This window comes from Abramis brama, assembly GCF_963993115.1.
Source record: "Abramis brama genome assembly, chromosome: 21".
Lineage (NCBI taxonomy): Eukaryota > Metazoa > Chordata > Actinopteri > Cypriniformes > Leuciscidae > Abramis > Abramis brama.
The window spans coordinates 28,441,831-28,464,320 of NC_139983.1; the positions used below are offsets into that span (position 1 = coordinate 28,441,831).

Genomic DNA, 22,490 nt, shown 5'->3' on the forward strand with positions numbered 1-22,490 from the left:
AGTGAGTGATTTTCTTTGTCTTTTGTTTTTTAAGATTAATGACACAGACAGCAGCAGAAAGTTTAGCCTGCTGTCACTAATGTACGGATCCAATATACTGGTACACATGTTTTAGTAAACAAGTAAAGTAAACTTTCTCAACTGTTTACTTTCAGATAAAACGACTATGTTTACGAGAATATTTTGTATGTGTATTGGTTCAAGCATAAGACGTGAAAGAGTGCTCAATTCAGTATAATGCACTTTGGTGTGTCCACCAAAGCGCTAGGCGAAAACGCTTGAGAGCGTTTGGGCAGTGCAGCTTTTTTTCAGCTTTGCTTGCTATGATATCGAATTACCGCAAAAGTTTTACTAGCATCTCATTTTACAGATAGTTTTTTTGTGTGCGTGAGCTTGTGCATGTGCAGCATAAAAAAACAGCGTGCCAGTGATGAATTTAGTTCTCTTTCGCATCTTCTTGCGCTTGAATGGTTTGGCACACACAGGAATCAATAAGCGTAATAGAAGTGCGCGTGCCAAGTCCACTGTTCTTGGAAATTTGGAATTTGTTCTCGATACCCAACCCTAGATATGGATCAATAATGTGATGAATCAATCTATTATAAAAATTTAATGATGAGTATGTTTTTCATATGGCATAAAGTAAAAATTGTTAAAACAGTTCTGATACCATAATGAAGAAGAAGAGGGATAAAGAAGAATCTGATCATATCAGACAAATTAATTAATAATTTTGAATGATCAGTTTCTTTATCATGGACACTTGTCAATGACCACTGGATTACCTTAGTTTTAAGAGTTTCCTGTTGTATATATGGCTGTTTTCTGTGTCGTAACTCAGAGTGTCTGTCCTTATGGCTATGAGAAATGCCACTCAGAGCGTCGCTAAATGATTCTCTGGCTGAGAACCTCTTGGAAAGAGTTGACACACACTCTCCCAATGAATCTGTAAAAATCAACACAAAGAGCACTTTACAAACTGCAAAACAACATATTTGGCATTTACTCAGCAAAATAAGCAACACACATTTGTTTCTACAGTCTGCATGATGAAATTAGTTTAGAAGAGAATAATTTAGCATTGAAACTATGACATAGTGCCACACAGGTGATATGTTGTGGGGAAAGCATTTTCTCTCAAAAAGCTGACTTGGCAGCTGAGTTTGACGTACGTGACACATTGCTGCCCTATACAATACATTTTTCATCGTCCAGGAAAAAGGCAATAGGGAAGAGACAGAACGACACGTCCCTCCAGAAAACTAGCAAAGCATTTCTGCTTACAAAAATGCCCTGGCCTCAAACTGTCAAAGACATGACCCAGCTTTTCAGCCAGAGATCTACAACGCCATCAGCCACTGACAGAAAGTGCAGGCTTGGAATACATGTTTACTCATTCGATTGATTTACCTCCGCAGTTTTTTAATCGTACAGTATGTACAGTAGACTTAGATGCAGTGCAATTTCCTTGCTTCCTCACTGAGTGGAAATAGTAAATGGCCCTATATGCATAAAGTTCTTAAAAGAGATTTCATTGAAAGCCACTGTGGATATTGTGATGTGACAATCAGAACACTTTGCTTAGAATATGAAAGATTGCTGGCTTGAATGGGACTAGAATGTACAGGAATGTAATGGACCAAAATTGCAAAGCAGATGTGATTAATTGAAGGTTTATGCAAATTTAACATATAGCAAACTATCCAGGCAAGTTGGTTATAGCCACCACTGTAATTATTAAAAACGATAAAAACAAATCAAACTAAAATACAGAAAGCTTTCATTTTAAAGTCACCATGAACTCAAAATGGACAAATCTTGTTTTATATGGAATATTTTATTTTATTTTAATTCATGTGCCCTCATCTTTAATCAAACTAACTGCCCCTCCCTCTTGCAGCTCATCTCTTCTCTTCTCTGATGATGTGTTTACTGACGGGAGGGCGGGACAACCTATCACTCACATGAGATCCACCAATAGCAAACCACAACCATACAATCAATTCCCCATGGACTAAGTCAAGTCCTGCCCTACATACCAGTTTTCTACTTTAATTTCACATTTTATTCAATGTGTTGCTTGCAGATAACTGTTTGTAAAATTTACTATCAATTTCTGAGTAAACATTGTTTCTAGAGCATTTTTTCCCAGTGTATGCATATCATGGTATATTTTTGTTAACTTTCTAATTATTTACGTAATGTTGACAATTTTTTAGTGGCATGGCTGAATGGAAACTGAAGACATAACTTCATGTGGAATCAAGAGGACTTATAAAAAATAGTTAAGTTACTTGTATATTCTGTTTTGCCAATCTCAGCATAGACAGTGGCTAGCAGCTCCAGACTCCGGGCTGTGATGGGGTGGTCATTACCAAAAGCCCGCTGGTGGATTTTAGTGGCCTAAATGGAAAAAGATGGAGAAATTACAATTACTTCAACATTTCCTAAGATTTCTCCTCTTTAAAATCCTTCTGTCATTTTGCATGTACACTAAAACACAATGTACGTACCTTGCCACTGTATTCTAAAGCAAGATGGGGTCTGAAAACAATGAAGAGTGACAAAAACGTTAGAAATTATGGTCAAAAATGTGTGTGTGAGTGTGTATTTGTGTAAAATACTGATAAATAAACTGATGTTATTTCTAGTACTTTTTTCACATTAGAAAATAATGGTTAAATGCATTGCATTGTGAGATACAGTATTCTTTTCAGGGTGTCCATGCATACAAAATGTACAGTGTACCAGTGTTGGGGAAAGTTACTTTGAAAAGAAAGGCATTACAATAGTGTGTTACTCCCTAAAAAAATAATTAATTGCGTTACTTAGTTGCTTTTTATGGAGGATGCAGCTCAAACTTTTCAGCTGTGCTGTCATTCTGGATTACAGAAGAATAGGACACATGAGAATAAAGTTCAACACTTTTACTACAGCAATAAAAACAAAGAAAAAAATGAAACAGTGTTTTGCTTATTGGTATGGTTGAATTGGATCATTGAAGGTCAGCAGAAAAGACACTGGTTAAAAAAGTGAGATTAAATACATAAAGTATATTTATCTTATTTAACATTGTATTATTGCAGGTTTGCGTTATAATCTGAGTTTGCATTTCAATGTTTTAATTTATTTTGAGGAATACTGAATCTGTTTTTGTACAAACGCTCACATTTAGTCTAACTTCAATAACCATCATGTTTACACACAGCGCACACAACGCCTCTGCACTTACTCCTGATTTCTCTCAACATGGGGACAGGAGAGCTGCCAGTTAATGAATGGGAAAACAAATAACTTGCGTAAAGAAAAAGATTTTATAAAAGATTTTGTTGTAAATTTAAAAGTAAAGCATTACCTGATTACTGTAATGTAATGTGTTACCCCCAACACTACAGTGTACAGTACATACTGCATAAAAAAATACTATACTGTAAATAGTATGGAAACATGCAGTCTAAACATCACCGAACATGTGTCTGCCTATTTACTGCACGTGTGAGAGAGATGCATGCACATGTTGTATATTATCGATCAGCAAATCTATATATTTGATTACACCTTGGGGACTCGGTTGACCCTTTTCTATTACCTCAGCCATAAAGAGGGAGAGAGTAACACTGTATTTACAGAGAAGGTCCAATATCACATATTTCAACATATTATACAAGATGGATCATTAATATTGATATGTTTTGAGCAACAGCAAGAACAATCCATCTAATGGAATACATCAGAGGAGATCAAGCAAAACCCATAATACTTGCTGTACAAGTATATTTGCTTGGTATCTTATAACTTGCTTGGTATCAATTTTATTTGCTTATCAAAAACGTATCACAGCAGGTCAGTATATTTATAATCATAAAGGAAAGTGTGAATGAAGTGAGACTGTCAGGCAAACACTTGACACTCGCTGGATCTCTCGCCCTCTATAAAACCTTCTATAACTAGTCTCTTGACACTGGAGAAACTCTTGACAGAGAACATTGTCACCTCATGGAATAGCACACTGCTTACTGCGCAGTATATATTAAATACTGCCTACTGTTCTAAAAAAAGTAAATTGAAAGGTCAAGTTGTTGTATACATTGCATTGTGGGATGCAGTGTAGCCTCATTCTGTACTTTATAATTTGGCTAATGTAGCGCACTACCCTTGTGAAAAGAAGTGCACTTAATTGTAAAGAATGTGCACTTGTAGTGTAGCCTACTTCAAATCTCAAATCTATCTATCTATCTATCTATCTATCTATCTATCTATCTATCTATCTATCTATCTATCTATCTATCTATATATATATAGTACAGGTCAAAAGTTTGGAAACATTACTATTTTTAATGTTTTTGAAAGAAGTTTCTTCTGCTCATCAAGCCTGCATTTATTTGATCAAAAATACAGAAAAAAATGTAATAATGTGATATATTATTACAATTTAAAATAATTGGTTTTCAATTTATTATACTTCAAATTATCATTTATTTCTGTGATGCAAAGCTGAATTTTCAGGATCATTACTCCAGTCTATCACATGATCCTTTAGAAATCATTCTAATATGATGATTCATTATCAAAGTTGGAAACAGTTCTGCTGCTTCATATTTTTTCATAACCTGTGATACTTTTTTAGGATACTTTGATGAATAAAAAGTAAAAAAATAAATATATAAAAAAAAGAAGCAAATTGTTTAAAAATAGAAATCTTGTAACAACAATATACACTACTGGTCAGTAATTTGGGGTCAGTAATTTTTTTCTTTCTTTTTTTGAAATAAATCAATACTTTTATTCAGCAAGGATGTGTTAAATTGATTAAAAAAAAGTGATAGTAAAGAAGATTTATATTATTAGAAAATATTTTTTTATTTTGAATAAATGTAGTTCTTTTTAACCTTTTATTCATCAAATATATTAGGCAGCAGAACTGTTTCCAACACTCATAATAAATCAGAATATTAGAATGATTTCTAAAGGATCATGTGATAGACTGGATGTCACATGTGACACTGAAGACTGGAGTAATGATGCTGAAAATTCAGCTTTGCATCATTTTTTAAAGTATATTCAAATAGAAAACTATTATTTTAAGTTGTAATAATATTTCACAATATTACTGTTTTTTTCTGTATTTTTGTTCAAATAAACGCAGCCTTGATAAGCATTAGAGACTTCTTTCAAAAATATAAAAAAACGTAATGTTTCCAAACTTGACCTGTACTGTCTATATATATATATATATATATATATATATATATATATATATATATATACATACATACATACGCACACACATTTATATTAAACAGTATGGCAAATAATAGAATAGTGCACTTTGTAATTGTCAAGTTAAAGTTTCCACTTTATAGTACATTTTAAATCGAGATTTTTTATTATATTTGTTTATGCTTTAAAGAAGTACACTTATTTTGATGTGTTGACTAACATATAACAAGTACTTGGTAATAATTCTAGTAACTGCAGTGTATTATTAAATTACAATATTACAAGTAAATATATTTTAAGTGTGTCAAAAAGCACTCTAAACTTAAGCTAAGTTTAAACTAATACATTTTCATTAAAGTTGCAATACACTTTTTAAAACTATAAAGTGTACTTTTTTTTTCCAGAGAGTTATGCATCCAGAAAAGTCACATATCATGCACAGTACATCCTGTATAAATAGCTTGAGTAATGCGGATGTACGCTATTCTGATGGTAAAGATGATTCATAAGGTTTGGTACACTTGAACATTTGTTACAGGAGCCTTAGGCTATGTAAAAAGCAAATACAGAAGAGTTTTAAATGACAAAGACATGCATGATGAACTATGATGGCACCAAAGATAACAAGGTGCATCCTTTATCTAAATCCTCTGTGACTCATACAGTATATATACCATATTTTATCCATATAGATTCTGGTCTGTCTATATTTACATATACTATTGGGAAGCGGTTGTTATAAAAAAAAAAAAAAAAGTAGAGCACATAGGCATAAAGCTCTATTTGATCCCACAGGCCTGGCACCTTTGCTTAATTTAAGCACAGATACAGACTGTTTCAGAATGCCACAGCAATAGCCCACCTCAGTCAGGCTCGGTGAGGCATGCGGATCCATTACAGCACCCGTCACAACAAATCTGGGCACACGTGTGCTATGATTCCTAAAGGAGGTAGTGGAAATGTGCGGCCCGTGCCAGAGATATGACACTCTATTCTTTTTCAATGGAACTCTTGGCATGCGTGTGAAGAATTTGGATAGGTGATGCTTTGCCCTCAAGGTGTATAATGAGAATGTCCCAAGGGATTTCACATGGAACTTTTTCTTCATGTGGTCATTTAGCACTACGCAGTCCATATTGCAGGACTATTGTTTTGTAAAATGACTTTAATTAGCTTTTTTGCATATAGGTCAGGAATTCAATATTGAATCCTTCCCATGTGCTTTGAATGTCAAATTTTTTAATACTCTTCTGTACTTCTCTCTTCTAAGTTCATGAATGTTTTTAAAACCCAATACATATGTCAGTGTGGTTATTATGGTCCTGCTTAATTAATAATGACTAGGTGTTGGTTTGCACTGTTTTGGATTGTCCTCAAAGGACATTTGATCGGACACAACATGGCAAAGCTCTCAGCTACAAGAGCACTTCCTGCCCCAACACTGAAAGATTCAAGAGGCAGAACCACTTCCTATTCACTCAATAAGGCTTGAGCTACATTTTGTGTCAAAACTATCAGACATTCAAGTAAACTTATTTGTTACCTGAAAAAGTAATACAAGCTCATTTTGGGGGTATCAGTGGGGTGTCAAATAAATAAATGGACATGAAACATTGATTTGAGGGTCAATAATATAAGAATGTCCACTGTCCATGGTTAAGAAAGGGAAGAAAATCGTATATAAAATTATATATACGTTTTTGCACCATTTTGCACCACATGACTTTCTAAAAAAAATTCGAAGAAATATAATATTAAGCCAAAGCACTTTGTTTTTTCTGTTCAAGAATTTCATTTTATAAATGAGTTTTATTTCTTTATTATCTATTTTATTGTAGATCATTAAATCGTTATACTTTGTGCGCAAACACTGCCTGTGAAGTCAACAAGTCAGCTGCCAAAGCTTTCAGACACAGTCATTGTTAAGTAATTGTGTGTTTGTATGAAATATGTGATGTTTTAAAATAAATTATAAGGTAAAAAATGGAGTGTCCTGACATTGACCCTTAAACTGATATTATTAAAAGGAGAAATAACGAGGTCACATTTGTTCAGGGATTTTTTAAGCTGAAATAGCAACAACTTCAACCATGACTGCTGTCCTAGTTTACCAACAGATCTTGAAGATCTATCCTGTTCAGGTTTCAAGAGTAACCTGAGCCAAAGTGTTTAAGGCATTACATACAAATGGTGTGGATACCCCCACATTTCTTTGTCCTGTGAAACATTATCTTATTGGAGCAGCAATAAAACAATCTCGTTCTCATTCAAGTTTAATGCCATTCCCTCTTCTGTGGCATCAACAACCTACCTGTCTCCTTCCCTGGGACAATCAGGTTAAATGCTTTAAGTCCCCAACAATGGCCAACTGGTGGTCATAAATGTCCTCAAGTGTACGTGGTAGTGGCTTACAAAAGACCGCCTCATCATTTTAAGCCCCTGGAGGAAAGCGGACACCTCTCTCAGAGTGTCCTAGTAACATCTGAAACCTTGAGACTCACATAACACAAGTCACCTTTCTCTTCCTCTCTCCGTACGAGCGCACACTTGAGCCAATATAGTAAGGGATTCCTAATGCAGCATAAATAAAAACTTGTGTACATCCCAGAATATTAACTGCGCTCACAGAATATGAACCAAATCAGAAGACAGTAAAACATGCAGTTATAAATCAGGTATTAATGCTGACCATCATTTTTTATATTTTAAATAATTAACATTTCCTCTTTAATAAAACCATTTAAGCTGAATGTTACCATATGAAACGGTTCACTCTTCATATTTGTTTATATTACAAAGAAAAGTTACTAGAGCAGCAGTCAAGTATTTCTTGGATGAGACATAAACAAGGCATGTAGTGTGGACAAATCGTACAAATAAAATGACCTTGTGTAAAACTGGGCCAAATTATGTAAGAATGATTGAATGCATCTTCCCAAATCATGTATCAAGACCATTAAATGTCCTCTATCATAAATGTCCTCTATCAATACACATTGACTTGTATTTGGCATGGCATTTAATGTCAAAATTAGACTGGTAAAAAAAATCTATCATGCTGAATGTATGCAGTATCATTTTCAGTTCACTGTCCTACCTCTTGCTCATGATGCAGAGCTGAGCCAGTCTCTCAAGATCCTGGGCCTGAGAAGCCTGTTCTGATAACTCCTCTTGAGACAGACATCCTGAGCTTCCCAATGTCCCGTCTTCCTGAGACCCTGATTCAAACAAAGCCTGTCAGAAACCTCACAGACAATGCAAAAACACTCACAGAGACACTCGTATGTACAGAGACAACAAGACAGTGACAAGACTGAAAAAGACAGAGAGGGAGGGAGGGAGGGAGGGAGAGAGGGAGGGAGGGTGAGAGAGAGAGAGAGAGAGAGAGAGAGAGAGAGAGAGAGAGAGAGAGAGAGAGAGAGAGAGAGAGAGAGAGAGAGAGAGAGAGAGACGGCCGATCACTGCCACCACACCCACAGATTCAAATGCTCTTACAAGGATATGAAACATATGAAAAACAGAAGCTTAGAAAGACCAACTAGAACTGGCAATTCCAAGAAAATTACTAAATTATATTTTCTGCCTGAGTATCAATATTGAAATGAAGACCTGATTGTAAGCTTAATGTTCTGGCAATACATGAGCAATTTCACACGAGTAGGAGTGTGATATGGCTCTATATCAGCACGGCTGTGATTGGGCCATAGACACAAGGCCACAGGCCGAGTCCAGGAGGCGATCACAGACGCGCTGATACAGAGCCATATCACACTCCTACTCATGTGATATTGCTTTTATACAACAGTTTGAAGGAGCAAGTGTGTAAATCAATAAGAAACAGCAACAGAGTGTCTTTAAAAACTTCCTTCCACCACGGATTCAAATCTCAAGCTGACAGTTTAAAGGGATAGTTCACCCAAAAATGAAAATTAGCCCATGATTTACTCACCCTCAAGCCATCCTAGGTGTATATGACATTCTTCTTTCAGACGAACACAATCAGAGTTATAATAAAAATTGTCCTGGCTCTTCCAAGCTTTATGGCAGTGAATGGTTGTTTCTATTTTGAAGACCATCAAAGTGCATCTATCCATCATAAAAGTGATCCACACTGCTCTGGGGGGTTAATAAAGGCCTTCTGAAGCGAAGCGATGTGTTCGTGTAAGAAAAATATACATTTTGAACACGTTACAAAGTAAAATTTTAGCTTCCGGCCATACGCAGTCTACTTGCGCCTAAAGTGCAACTTACGCAACTTGTGACGTCGGAAGTAGTGTAGTTCGTCATGGCGTAGCGTAAACATCAGAAGTACGTCGCATTACTCGCATAAGTTGCGCTTTAGACTTAAGTGAAATCCATAGAGTACGGATACCCTAGTGTACGCGTAAAAAATGAAGTATTCTTTGGGCTTCATGTCTACGACGCTGCAAAAGGCATGAGATGCGAGCGCAACGGCGGTCAAACACATCTATCTAGCACATGTTTACATATAAAACAATGAAAAACCACCGTAGTGGAGTGCAAAAGTGAACAGCCCCTAAGAAATGCACTTCTGTATTCAAACCTAATTTTACTGGATCAATACACCTATTAAATGTTGCAGACACAATATCGCTATACATAGAAATCCTTTGGTGTATCCAGACTGCATGATGGGAACTGAGTAATGCCAGAGGGTAGAAATCACACAAAGTGCTGACTCAGGCAGCGTCTCCATGGTACTCAACAGCTCTTTAATGAGGTAATGTATAGCGTGGTCATAAATCTCTCTAGGCTCCTGTACTCTCTGCCCATGCTAGAACTCTATGCTGTCTCAGCAGCAAGCAGAGAGCCAGAGGAAAGGCAGACGTCCACCATGGGAGGAGATCAATGGGTCTCCTTGATCCATAAATACTGGTTCATCTCACGGCAAATAAAGATGAACCTCTGTTAAATATATTACTGCTCTCTGACAGGACCTTGGGGACAGGTTTGGTTGTTGGGTCAATTTTCAGTGTTTTGTGGAAGCAGACTTGAACCCTTGCGATTTATTTGCTGCAGATTTGTGACTAATCTGTGGCAAATTTATGGCAATGTTTGCCAGAAGAAGGTTTGAAAAGGACAGAGATGATTATTTTCTGAAATGTATTTAATGTACATAGGTGGTAAATAGGTTTGCATACACTAGTTTTTGCCAAAACGAATGAACCCAGTCCGATTCCAGATTCAGTTTATATCAACCCCTAAACGTTGCACTCCGATTCACATATATGTAGGCTATTACGAACAAAATATAATTCAGATCAAGCTCAATCGAATCGATTGAGGTGCAAAATGAAGGCTTCTCAGTCCGATTGAGCCATCAATCCTATTATTTGGGTGTATGTAAATTAGGGGTGTAACGATATTCGAACCGAACCGAAAAACCGCGATACAACAGCCACGGTTCGAACCGCGATACTCTCATGTCGAACCGAACGCGCCCCGCCCCCTGCTGCCCCGGCCCAACTCTCACATCACTTTGTCACAAAACTATTTTTTTCTTCCTTGACATTTGATTAAATAGTTATTAATGAGTACACTTTTAACAACTAATAAGAGCTGTAGTTTTACTAAATATTATTTACTAAATAAAATGCATGTCACGTGATTTGGGTGATCGATCACGCTCGGGAGTTTACATACGCACTTCAGGATGGCAACTCCGCGGCATATTGAGATTGAAGACCCTCCGGTCACAACCACTGACTGATACAACAGCAGCAGTGCTGATCACGACACTTGAGAATGATCACCGACACCGTCATCATCCAATATGATGACATATCACAGCTTTTTTTAATCATCGTTTTGAGACAAATCATTGTTTGATTTGCGAACATAATCCTCTGCCGTCTGGTCGCTTCCGCTTCAAGCCGGACTCGTCTCGCGCTAACGGTAATTCTCACTGTCCACGTTTTGATTTCGGCAAATCAATTTTGCCGAATGCAAACAACGTGATTATTGTTCATGAGTCCAACATCCAGCCACGCAAGAAAACATGAAATCTACCTGAGGGAATAATATGCTCGCAAAATATTTCTGATTATTATTAATGTTTAAAACTGTTTTGTTTTTTCCCCCAGGATTCTTTGAAGAATGTAAAGATCATAATAGATTTATTTGAAATAGAAAGCTTGTGTAACACTATAATTTACTGTCACTTTTGATTAGCCTAATGCATCCTTGCTGAATAAAAGTAGGCAATTACTTTCTTTAATTTCTTTCCCAAAAAAAAATTCTCTTACTAACCTCAAACTTTTGAACTGTAGGCCTATGTATAATGTTAAAAAAGCTTTCTATTTCAGATAAATGCTGTTATTTTGAATGGTGGTTTGTTTGTAATGTGACATTTTGTTTGTATGACATTAAAATTATTTTTAGAATTAAATTGTACATAAATAGGTTAAGCAATACAAATGTGTTTGTCTGATAACCTTTTAAACATATACTTAGCTACAGTTTGCAGACACTGAAATTATGTACATTGTGCGATACAGTACAAATATTTTGAGTGTCCCTCGTTTTCCTATAAAGAATCACGATTGTCCCGCATTTTCCTTTTCTGAAGTTGGCAACCCTACTCAGGTGTGCAGTTTATTTCTGACTAGTCAGTGGAGGCATTTATTTCATTTTAGTTAACTCAGGTGTGCTAACTGCTCTAAAGAAAACGTGAAGCCACTGTATAAAGTTAAGTTAATAAAGTTAAAGTTAATAAGTTAGATTATTGTTGTTGTTAAATTAAGTTAAAAGTGAATCTAGTGTTATTATTGCTGGTGCCCTGCCATGAACCCTGCCCCCACAGCAAACAGAACCGAACCGAACCGTGGCTCCAAAACCGTGATATGAACCGAACCGTGGCATTGGTGTATCGTTACACCCCTAATGTAAATGTATAGCTAATGAATCATTTAGTCAAAATACTGATTCATTCAGGAATGAAACAAGCAAAATATGAAAAATGTAATTTGGTTATATAAGATGTGTCTTCTTATCTTATATAACCCTTAATAATGATCACTGTATTGTAACCGTCGCATCTTGTGAACTTTTTACCGGTGAACAAATGTCACATTTGTCAGGTTTGGTTTTTACACATTTGAAATGTGTAAAAACCAAACCTGACAAATAATAACGCCATAGCCATTTTATGTCGTTTGCCCTTTGAAATGAACATGTACACTCTTAAAAATAAAGGTTATTGATTGCCATTGATGGTTCCATGAAGAACCTTTAACATCCATAGAACCTTTGCATTTCCCAGGAGGTTCTTTACAGTGGAAAAAGTTTCAGAAAATGAACCAAAAATGGTTCTTCTATAGCATTCAGTGTGAAAATTCCCTTATGGAACCTCTCATTTTAAGAGTGTATGTTCCCTTTGAACTGGAATTTCACTTACGATGGCACAATACCCATTGAAGTGTACTTCACAGGGCACTTGCGGTCGATCGGAATCCACGTAATATCTTTGTAAGTAAGCTATTAAATAATTCACTGAACCAATTAGTTCATAAACAGATTCATTCAGCAAGGAAAGCTTTGACTTTGCTTGGAACTATTTTTGTTGATGGGGCAAAAATACACAAAGTTTGTTTGTTGAACAGTTGTCAAAAAGTAGTGCACACTCTCACAATCATGCTGCTGACCTGAACACAGCTATGATGATAATGTCTATTGTGAATATACTGATCAAGGAGACACATGTCCACTCAACAGCATCATACAAATATATTTATGTAAAGCCATAAAAAGTGGACCTGCCTGTGCTGGCCTGCAGTGAGGTGAGCTCGATCAATGCCACTTCGTAAAACATCTTCTCCGCCTGAATGAACTGCAGAGCTTTCCCATCTGATTTAATACGGGTCAAGGATTAGACATGCTTGTCACCATGAAATAGACTTGATCACACACACCCGCCCAATTACTCCAGCTCAGTGAAATCCTGATTTGTTCAGCTGCTAGCATCACCAAAGACAATAAAGAACATAGGTGTTCACTGAAAATGTTATGTATTGCCTAAACAGAGAAACAGTCAAACACACAATCCCTATTCTAGCTCAAGGCCTGTTTGATATTTTGATTGGTTAGTGTTTGTGTCACCTTCTCATTTTAGCTCTATAGAAAGACACAAAGCTTGCAGCAGTTCTATAAATAGTCACTAAAGAGTTTGTTCAGTGTTTTCAAAGGCATGCCATTACTATCTCTTCGTAAGAAGATCATATTTGCCCTTAAGTGTCATTACAAAAATACAGCCTGAAAGGAAAATGTTCTTAAAATAGCCATGATTGACCTAGATATTGGCAGTATTTCTTATTTGTATGTGCAGTGATTTGCTGATGTGATATCATAAAGTACAGATGAAACTCTTGTTGGAATTGTGATAGTTTGCTTTAGCTACAGTATTAATTATATTAAACAAACAAACGTCAAAAAAGTAAAACAAGTACTGTATATACACTATCATTCAAAAGGTTAGTAAGATTTTGTAAAAGAAATTTATATTTTTCAGCAAGGATATATATATATATATATATATACACAGTATATGTATATATCTGTATATCACAGTTTCCACAAATATATTAAGCAGCTCAACTATTTTCTTTGATAATAAAAATATTAATATTACTTCACTTAATATTCAACAATATTATTGATTTGACTGCACTGACTCTATTTGATGAGAACTGAACTGTGCTTGATGATGACATCACTGTTTTTCTGCAGAACTGCTTTATAGATGAAATTAACTAATGTAATAATTGATGATCTTTATAACGGAACTGAATCAACACTGAACTGACTTACGCTGAACAATGACACTATTTTCTTTTAGAGCTGCTGTACAGCTGAAATGAACTCTGTTTAAATCATTGAATTATTTACATTGTAAAGATGAAACCATCTGTATTTTATAAAGTGCTATATAAATAAAAGTGACTTGACTTAATAAAAATAAATGTTTTCTAAGCACCAAATCAGCACATTAGAATGATTTCTAAAGGATCATGTGACACTGAACACAGGAGTAATGATGCTGAAAATGCAGATTTGCCATCACATAAATAAATGTAATGTTAAAATATATTAAAATAGAACACATTTTATTTTAAATTGTAATAATATTTCACAATATTACTGTTTTACTAGATCAAATAAATGCATGATTTGTGAGCATAAGAGACTTCTTTCAAAAACATTTAAACATTTTACCAACCCAAAACTTTTAAATATTAGTTTACATGGTCTAGCAATAAACTTAAAAAAAACTGAAGTTTTTTTCATTTACTGATGACAATGTGTGTGTCTCATTATAAGCAGTGCTAAGGTATGTTGTCCCTCTTAAAATGATCTTTTCCAAGAATGGCCAGCATATTCCCAGGTGTCCCGGACATATTTTTAGATCCCAGCTGGCTGAGGAACATCTGAATTTGCTGACTAACCACATGGGGATCAGTTTGAAAGTGATAAATCTATTTGTGGTGAATGTGATGCTAACCGTTGAAATAGCTGTGGAGGTGAGACCAGGAACAATGTATTCTGTGTGGATTTTGTAGTAATTTTTGTCATTCATTTAGCATTGCCTTCCTCTCCATTTGATTAAAGGCCAGTGTCTTTATGCTTCATATTTTAACAAATATTGCTTAGTATACAATATATAGTCAGTCAGTGTTATTTTAGTATCATTGAGATAATATTATACACATTTATTATTCTTTTAGTTTTAGGTAAAGGTATAACATTTATTTTCGTTCAAAATGAACAAAAATGTAAATAATTCGTCAATACATCATCAATTCTTCTTCCAAAACGTGTTTTTGTCTTACCCTGACTCACTTTGACGTGAGCTGGTGGTACCAGCACGTTGCAGGTACTCTGACTACCCACACGATACATAGTGTATAGAATAGTGCAATTCATTAATTGTATGTGTCGCGCGTTCTGAGCTTTTATAAGCTGTATGATGTGCATGTGTGGATGATACCACAAAATTAAGTTTTGCAAAAATAAAATAAACAAACCTCATGAAGGACTGCATGCCCTGGGACCCCGTTCATACTCCAACCCCCCAAAGTTCAAACCAAAACTACGCCCTTGCAACCGAGGGAGACAACCATTGTCCCATTTATTCATGTTTATTTGATGCTATAAATTAACTAGAAGGAAGAGATGATTGGTTCACGAGCAGCTTTAAGAGGCTCTATAGCGATCTGTCACGACACATTAAAGAGCCACAAAACGGTATTTATTGTTTAAATTTCTTTAAAAAATGACCAAATTTGAAAGTTGAGACTGTGTTTCATATCAAAAGTAACCTGGGGTCTCATTTATAAACATGGCGTACGCACAAAACGGGGCTGAAAATGTGCGTACGCCACTTCCGACGCATAAGTTGTGATTTATAAAAACAAACTTGACGGGAAAATTTGCGCACCTGCACGCAAACTCTGACCCATGCGTAGCCTACGAACGTTTTGGAGATGCAGTTTGGCGACACCGATGGTGAGCTGGAGTTAAGTCTCTTTTTGGTCACTTTTAGACAGAAAATCTAAAGAAAATTAAACATATACAGAAAGATAATACAAATATAGCCTACTTTCACTCACCAAGCCTGTCACTTGAAGCAAATATCCATCCCTTCTTAAATGTCCGCGCCAGCGAGCGCATTGGGCCGTTTAGTGAAACTGACGCAAATAACAGTTTAAATAAATAAAATAATGATTTAAACTATGTTTTACTTCTGATATAAACATTTAGATTAAATATGCCATTCAAATTAATGGAGTTAAACACTTTTTATATTCAAATTCAATCAATAGAAATATTTGTTGTGGATGCGATGTTTTTGAACACTTTTCCTGTGGCCTGCTGCGTTTTAATGTTTTAACCACAGAGATAATTGCTTATCATGATAATACCAGATTGTCTGAGAAAATAGTTTCGTGCAAATAATGCCCAAGGCCTATCTGTTTCCATTAAAAATATAAATCAATTAAAAATACAATTCGGCCAGTGGAAAAGATTGAGAAAAACTTTCTCTGAAATGTATTTTACACTATTTGATTTATGTATTCAAAAACAAGGCAAGGATAGGCAACTACTTGATTTTTATTAATGTAATGTGTCTTGTACTGTTAAACGTTATCACATGGATGAATAATCATATGCAAATGATATGCAGATGAGGATCTGCATAGTAAAACTAGGCGTTGCAAGCTCCATATATGGTTATTTCGGGGTGGAGACGCATGTGCGCACAATCTTCCGCTGACTGGGATTTATAAAGTGAATTCTGCGCAGGTTCTGGCGTACGAACGGTTTTATAAGTCTGAATATTTTTTTACGTACGCCATTTTTGGCTTTAGGGCGCACGTACACTTTTAGTAAGGTTCCTACGCACAGTTTTATAAACGAGACCCCTGGTCTGTCCTGTCTGTCCTCTGTGTCCTCTTTGCTCGGCGATGTATTTTCCACTGTGTGAGAACATGGTATGTGGCGTGAGAGCGGTGTGGCTTGTCGGACATAGCAACAGTAACTAAATGGGGCGGGTCTTTGCAAACGGTCAATTGCGTACGTACGTCACTTGCCCGTGCGAGTCTCATCATATCCATTAACAGAGAAAAGTTGCTCCGGGTACCTTGTCGTGTCTAGTGTGGGAGTGGCAGAGGTTAGTTGTCACAAAGGTTGACATAAGCCGCTTTCCGACCAAGTAGTTACAGGAACTTAGTTCTAGGAACTGTCCACTTCTAAACAGTTCTAAGAACTACTCTCCCCCAAACTCGGTTTTGCTGTTTGCGTTCGCACTGGCCAAGTGGCCATAGGAACTGGTAGGAGGGGTAAGGGAGTGACGCAAGCACGGTGACTTTTATTTTGACGGCGCGACGGACCTTTATTTTGGCGGCGCTGAGAACGCCAGAGCAAATAATGCTCGCATTCTCTGTGTTTATTAGTTAGCGATCTGTCTAACAGTACTGTTTAACATGTTATTAGATAGAACTGTTATAGAAAGTAGACAGTATATGAAAAAAAGGTTATTAGCCTATGCCGTGTGGTTGATGTCCAGTGTTGCTAGCTGGGCAGATAAACATAATCATGTTTGACTTGGTCCCCTCAAAGTTGCGTTGGATTTTCTCTTCAGCATAAAGGTTTAGAGACCCATCTATCACTGTTTTCCATGTTTTATAGTTAGTTTATGGAGTAAATATATAGGCTTTAATCTGTATGTTTACATTCTAGCCGTTTTAAAAATGGCGGGTGCTGGTGCTCCGCGTGCGTTCGGCCAATCAGCGAACACTAACGTCACGGGTAGTTCCTATAGTGCTGGTTTAGACCCTACTCTGAAGTAGGACCTAAATTAGTTCCTCCAAATGGAGTTCCTAGAACTAAAATCGTGCCTACTTCCTGCAGTGCGAACACGCCGACATCCGGGTACTTTAGCCAATAGTTCTAGGAACTGTGAAAAGGTTCCTCCGGTCGGAAAGCGGCTATAGAGTAGCTAAATCTCCAACCTCCGGGGAATCACCTGTTTAAAAACGGCAGAACAGAGGAGAGTTGCTGGGGAAAAGAGAATGTGACAGAGTTCGTAATAAAACAAAAATCAAGATTAGCTTGGCTTTTCGGGGATGGGATTAGAAATGTTGTAAAAACAACAGGGAGATGCCGTTTTTATTACTCAACAGGTCAGTAAAGTATTTTATTGAACAGATAAATTGCCATATTTAGCTCTCTAACAGAGTTCATTGTAAAGCATTATCTATTGTAGAGGGTCGTTTCATTATGGTTGTTGTAGCGCTGTGCTGGAATTTATTTTCAAGGAAATACTGTGTCTATTAATGGATATAGCTATAGTAATGTCTTCAGCTAGTCAGCTTGAGATCCTTTGCATCTAAACTGGTTATATATAGCTTTAGAAATAAAGAATGCAAAGAGATGCATTGGCAAGGCAGATATGTGCATTACTTATTACTATCCCAGCTCTGGTGCTTTAGAGGAAATACGCAGCACTTTATCAATACATAAATATACTAGCTTTGTCCTTTTGCTTGGCATGTATATTTCCTGCAGTCTCAGCATGACTGTGGAAGCAATTTCTTTTCTTTTTTTTAATGTCAGAAAATGAGTACATGATGAAAGTTATGCCTTTCATCTTCCTGAACTGCAAGCCCTTTGATGGCATACATGTAATTGAAGAGATATGATAGCATGGTGTCATTTAATATGTTTTTAACTTTCATGTGGGGTTGAGGTCTGAAAAACTAAATGTACTGTTTGCTACAGTGCTTTGGAAGAAGAACATTTACTATATTTATTTACGTTTGCAACGTTTGTGGCATAAAATCTTTCCTTTTACACTACAAAAAGTTGGGGATTGGTAAGATTGGGAATTGGTTCACCAAGGCTGCCTTTATGTGATTAAATACAGTAAAAACAGTAACATTTTGAAATATTATTACAATTTAAAATAACTTTCTTTCTATTTGAATATATTTTAAAATGTAATTTATTCCTGAATTTTCAGCAGCCTTTACTCCATTACAACCATGATCCATTTTTTTCAGGTGAAAAGTAAAGGTATAAGAAGTATAAATTCAGAATGTATTTTAAATATAAATCATTTGTCCGATTATACATGTCTACACTGTCACTGTCGCTTAATATCCTTATTCTTTTAAAACAAATCTTACTGACACCAAACTTTTGCAATTTTCTGTGCTGGACTGTATGTATGTGGGCAGTTCTGTCAAAATAATGTGGATCAGATTTAATACTGTTTGTAAAAACAATTGCCATTGCAAGCAAGTATATGTGTTTTCCACCCTAATTAACCATTCTGCCTTTTACTGATATACAGGCTTTGCGTGAGCACTGGTCCATATGAGGATAATAGAATGGCAGAACATTCCAGATAACATCTCTGTGTAACCCAATTCATCCCCAGCTCCTCAAATCACCTATTCCAAATTCCCTTGTTGTGCATTGATTGAACAGACTAATGTTTTGCATGTAATTAAATAGCTTATTCAATTAAATGATAAAATCTACAACAATTATTTCTCTTTTATGTAATTACACAGAGATCACATTTTTCACCAAGTCCCACCACTATTTACTGCTCAAGATCATAGAAAATATGTTAAGACCAATTCACATGTAATTGGAATTTAATTGGAAAAGAGGTTATGAATGATCTTGGTTAATGACTTGTAAATGACCCGTTTGAGCTGAAACTACCAGTCTTGAACCCGTTTAAACTCTATGCTTTAGTAATTGAGAGGCCATGGGTTTAAGAGGGAATGTATGTCACGTAACACTAGCCTTGCTGTTAATGGCAGTCCGTGGATGAATAATGACAGGGGAGCTCATGCTGGGTCTAAGCAGGTTAATTAGCTGTGATGCTCTTTCGGCTGAGATTCGATAAGTGTCCACAAATCCTCTTAGGGAAAGACCACACTGAAGAAGCTACAGTTGTAAAGGCCCTGCATTAACCAAACTGCACAACTGCACAAACTGCATACGGTAAAACATACAGTGTTTCATTACATGTATGTTTGTTGTGCAGATCAAAAAGGATTTAATACTTTGTGTTCAGTACACAATGTGAAGCGAGGATTGATACTTTATCAAAAAGGATACAATTCTTCTCATCAATGTAGAGTTCAGCAATCTGTATGAAGGAATTAAGAGAGAATATTGTCTGAAAAAATTCAAAACTTCTAGTGCTTCACAGAATAAAAGAGAGAAAGCATGTCCAGAGAGAAAACAAATTTTAGAATGAAAGAAAAAATGTCACATTTTGATTTTTTTTTTCATGAGAATTAAGCATATTCCCTCTATCCCTTATTACCATAATAATTAACATATAAACATAAATATATAAAATAAGTACATATATAAAACAGTAATAAATATACAGTATATAAAGATTGATTGGCTATGCAGCTGGCTTTAGGAGAAGCAATAATAAAAAAATAATAATATATATATATATTTTTTGGGCAGCTGTTAGCTTCTCTTAAAGTCGGCTGCATGGACCAATCATTCTTTTGTTCCATCTACGTAACCTATTGATTTCTGTCCTGAACTGGCTGCAGTGTGCAATGGGAATTTCCCTAGCCCGCCACCTTCCCCAGCACCACCTGCCTAGCTCTGCTAGTTCTTCCTACTTTCCTTGCAGCAGCTTGTATCTTATTCCCTCTATGTATGTGCATTTTTTGGAAGTAGCCTTCACTTATGCCAGCAGCAGCAAATCTAGTCCGTCAAGACAAATATGTATTCCATTCTTATCAATACAATTATTTTCAATGGTCATGATCTATATATATATATATATACATACATACACACACACACACACACACACACACATATATATATATATATTCACATTACAGTAAGGCATTTTTTGGCAGTAATCTGGATTAAGTGCTTAAATAAGTGTTTAAATGTCATGAAAATGATGCCACAATGCAAAAAATATGAATGTTCTTAAAATTTAAATAATTTAATTTTTTTTCTTCTTCTTTTTTGCAATAAAATTTTATTTTCTTCCTTTTGAATTTAGCCTAAAATATGACATACACAATGGATTGTCAGATTCACTCAAAATGTAACATTCTAGTTATTATAACTTTCAAAATGTCAAAATAAGATGAAATATTATTGTTAATGTTAGTGATAAATATTAGCAAATTCTAAATATGTATTTTTCGTATGGTCAGAAGCGACTACGTCTGGCCAATGTCACAACACACATTCCAGTACTCTTGTGTAAGAGCCACTGTTTATATTCTGGACATTGCTTGGGACCCTTGACAGAGTTTAACAGAGTAACCCAAAGTGAGAAAGCAGGGATGAGTGTTTTTATCTAAAGGACTGTCATCGAACAGATTCCATTACTGAAGGGAAGTGAACACATAAAGAAATATGTATACAAGCTGCAGACATTATCGATAAATTGCCCTGATGTTTCATGTAAACACATGATGGACACTGAATAGCTATTGCAATAGCTTGCAACACAATGATAAACAACCCTTGCTATAAGCGTCAAGCACGTCTCCTGTGTGCACCAGCAAACAAATGTGACCACACAATCTTTGCATATGAGAGAGTGTTTTTGCTGTGCTGGCTCATGCTGTCAGTGTACAGCATTAATGTTTCAGAATGCATTTGCCAGTTTAAAATATGCATTGACTGAAAGCTAGTTTTAGGTTAGTGTGCCATCGAATCATTCAAATACTACATGCACGAGAGATGTTTTTGCATGCAAACTACAGCTTCATGTGCAATCAACAGTGCATTATTTGCACATGCATGCTATATAGCCTACCAACAATTTTGCATGTAAATTGTCATCTCCTACATTTGAATCCCATTTGAATGGGTTCTATCCCACAATGCATCATTACAGAGCTCCATCCTGCAGGGCTCACCTGATGCAGGCAGTTGGGAAGCGAGTGGAAGCTCTGCACATGTGTGAGTCCCAGCAGGCAGCTCAGAAAGCAGTGCAGAGCAGCTTCAGAGTCTCCTTCCTGCTGGAGCTGCCTGCCCAGTTCAAACAAACCCTCACGGCTCCCGTTCAGCATCCCGTGCCTGGGATGTCCCGCCAGAGAGACCAGCCGCGCGCGTTCATGTGCCAGACAGCCGCTGCACTTCCGTGTCCCATCTGAGCTGAAGCACGAGCATGGGGAAACACAGACGGGCACTGCAATCTCAAAACACGAACAGATCACTCCTCTGCTCTCCGTAAGAGTCAAGGGCAGGAGGCGTGTGTGCGTGGGAGGCAGGAAGAGAGGGATTGTGGGGGGAGGAGAGGAGACACACCGCCTACACTGCATCAGGACTGGAGGATCTGTCGCTTGAGTGACGCTGCTCGTGGCCTATTGTTGTACAGCAACAGCTCTGATGATGAGTCGTTCTCTTCACACTTTGGTGACACTATTAAGGAATCTTTGCAGATGTTATTCTGAGAGATGAATTGTATGTTCATGGGATACATAAAAATTAAAAAATTAAAATTAAGCTTGCTACAGGAACCTGTATAACGCATTTAGGGGTTGAATATATGGCTATTTAATGGCCTGTGCTGATACTGACTAGAGATCAGAGTAGCAGGTGGATGATATGATGTTAATATTTAACACACACACACACACACACACACACACACACACACACACACACACACACACACACACACACAGAGACAGACAGACAGACAGCAAGGCTGTGTTTATTTGATTAATCACAGT

At 36.4% G+C, this 22,490-nt stretch overlaps 1 protein-coding gene across 2 annotated transcripts in view; it reads right to left on the bottom strand.

Annotated features, from left to right (window-relative positions):
* cUnh14orf180 (chromosome Un C14orf180 homolog) overlaps positions 1-22,203 on the bottom strand; it is a 28,393-nt gene extending 6,190 nt beyond the window's left edge. For both annotated transcript variants that reach the window (XM_084097415.1, XM_084097416.1), the window contains exons 1-7: positions 21,672-22,203; positions 19,873-19,903; positions 13,000-13,086; positions 8,318-8,438; positions 2,514-2,544; positions 2,295-2,403; positions 786-946 (exon numbers count right to left, since the gene is read on the bottom strand). In XM_084097415.1, coding sequence (XP_083953541.1) covers positions 786-946; positions 2,295-2,403; positions 2,514-2,544; positions 8,318-8,438; positions 13,000-13,086; positions 19,873-19,903; positions 21,672-22,076 — 945 coding nt within the window. In that variant the 5' untranslated portion in view covers positions 22,077-22,203. The remainder of the gene's footprint in view (positions 1-785; positions 947-2,294; positions 2,404-2,513; positions 2,545-8,317; positions 8,439-12,999; positions 13,087-19,872; positions 19,904-21,671) is intronic.
* Positions 22,204-22,490: the final 287 nt, after the last annotated feature.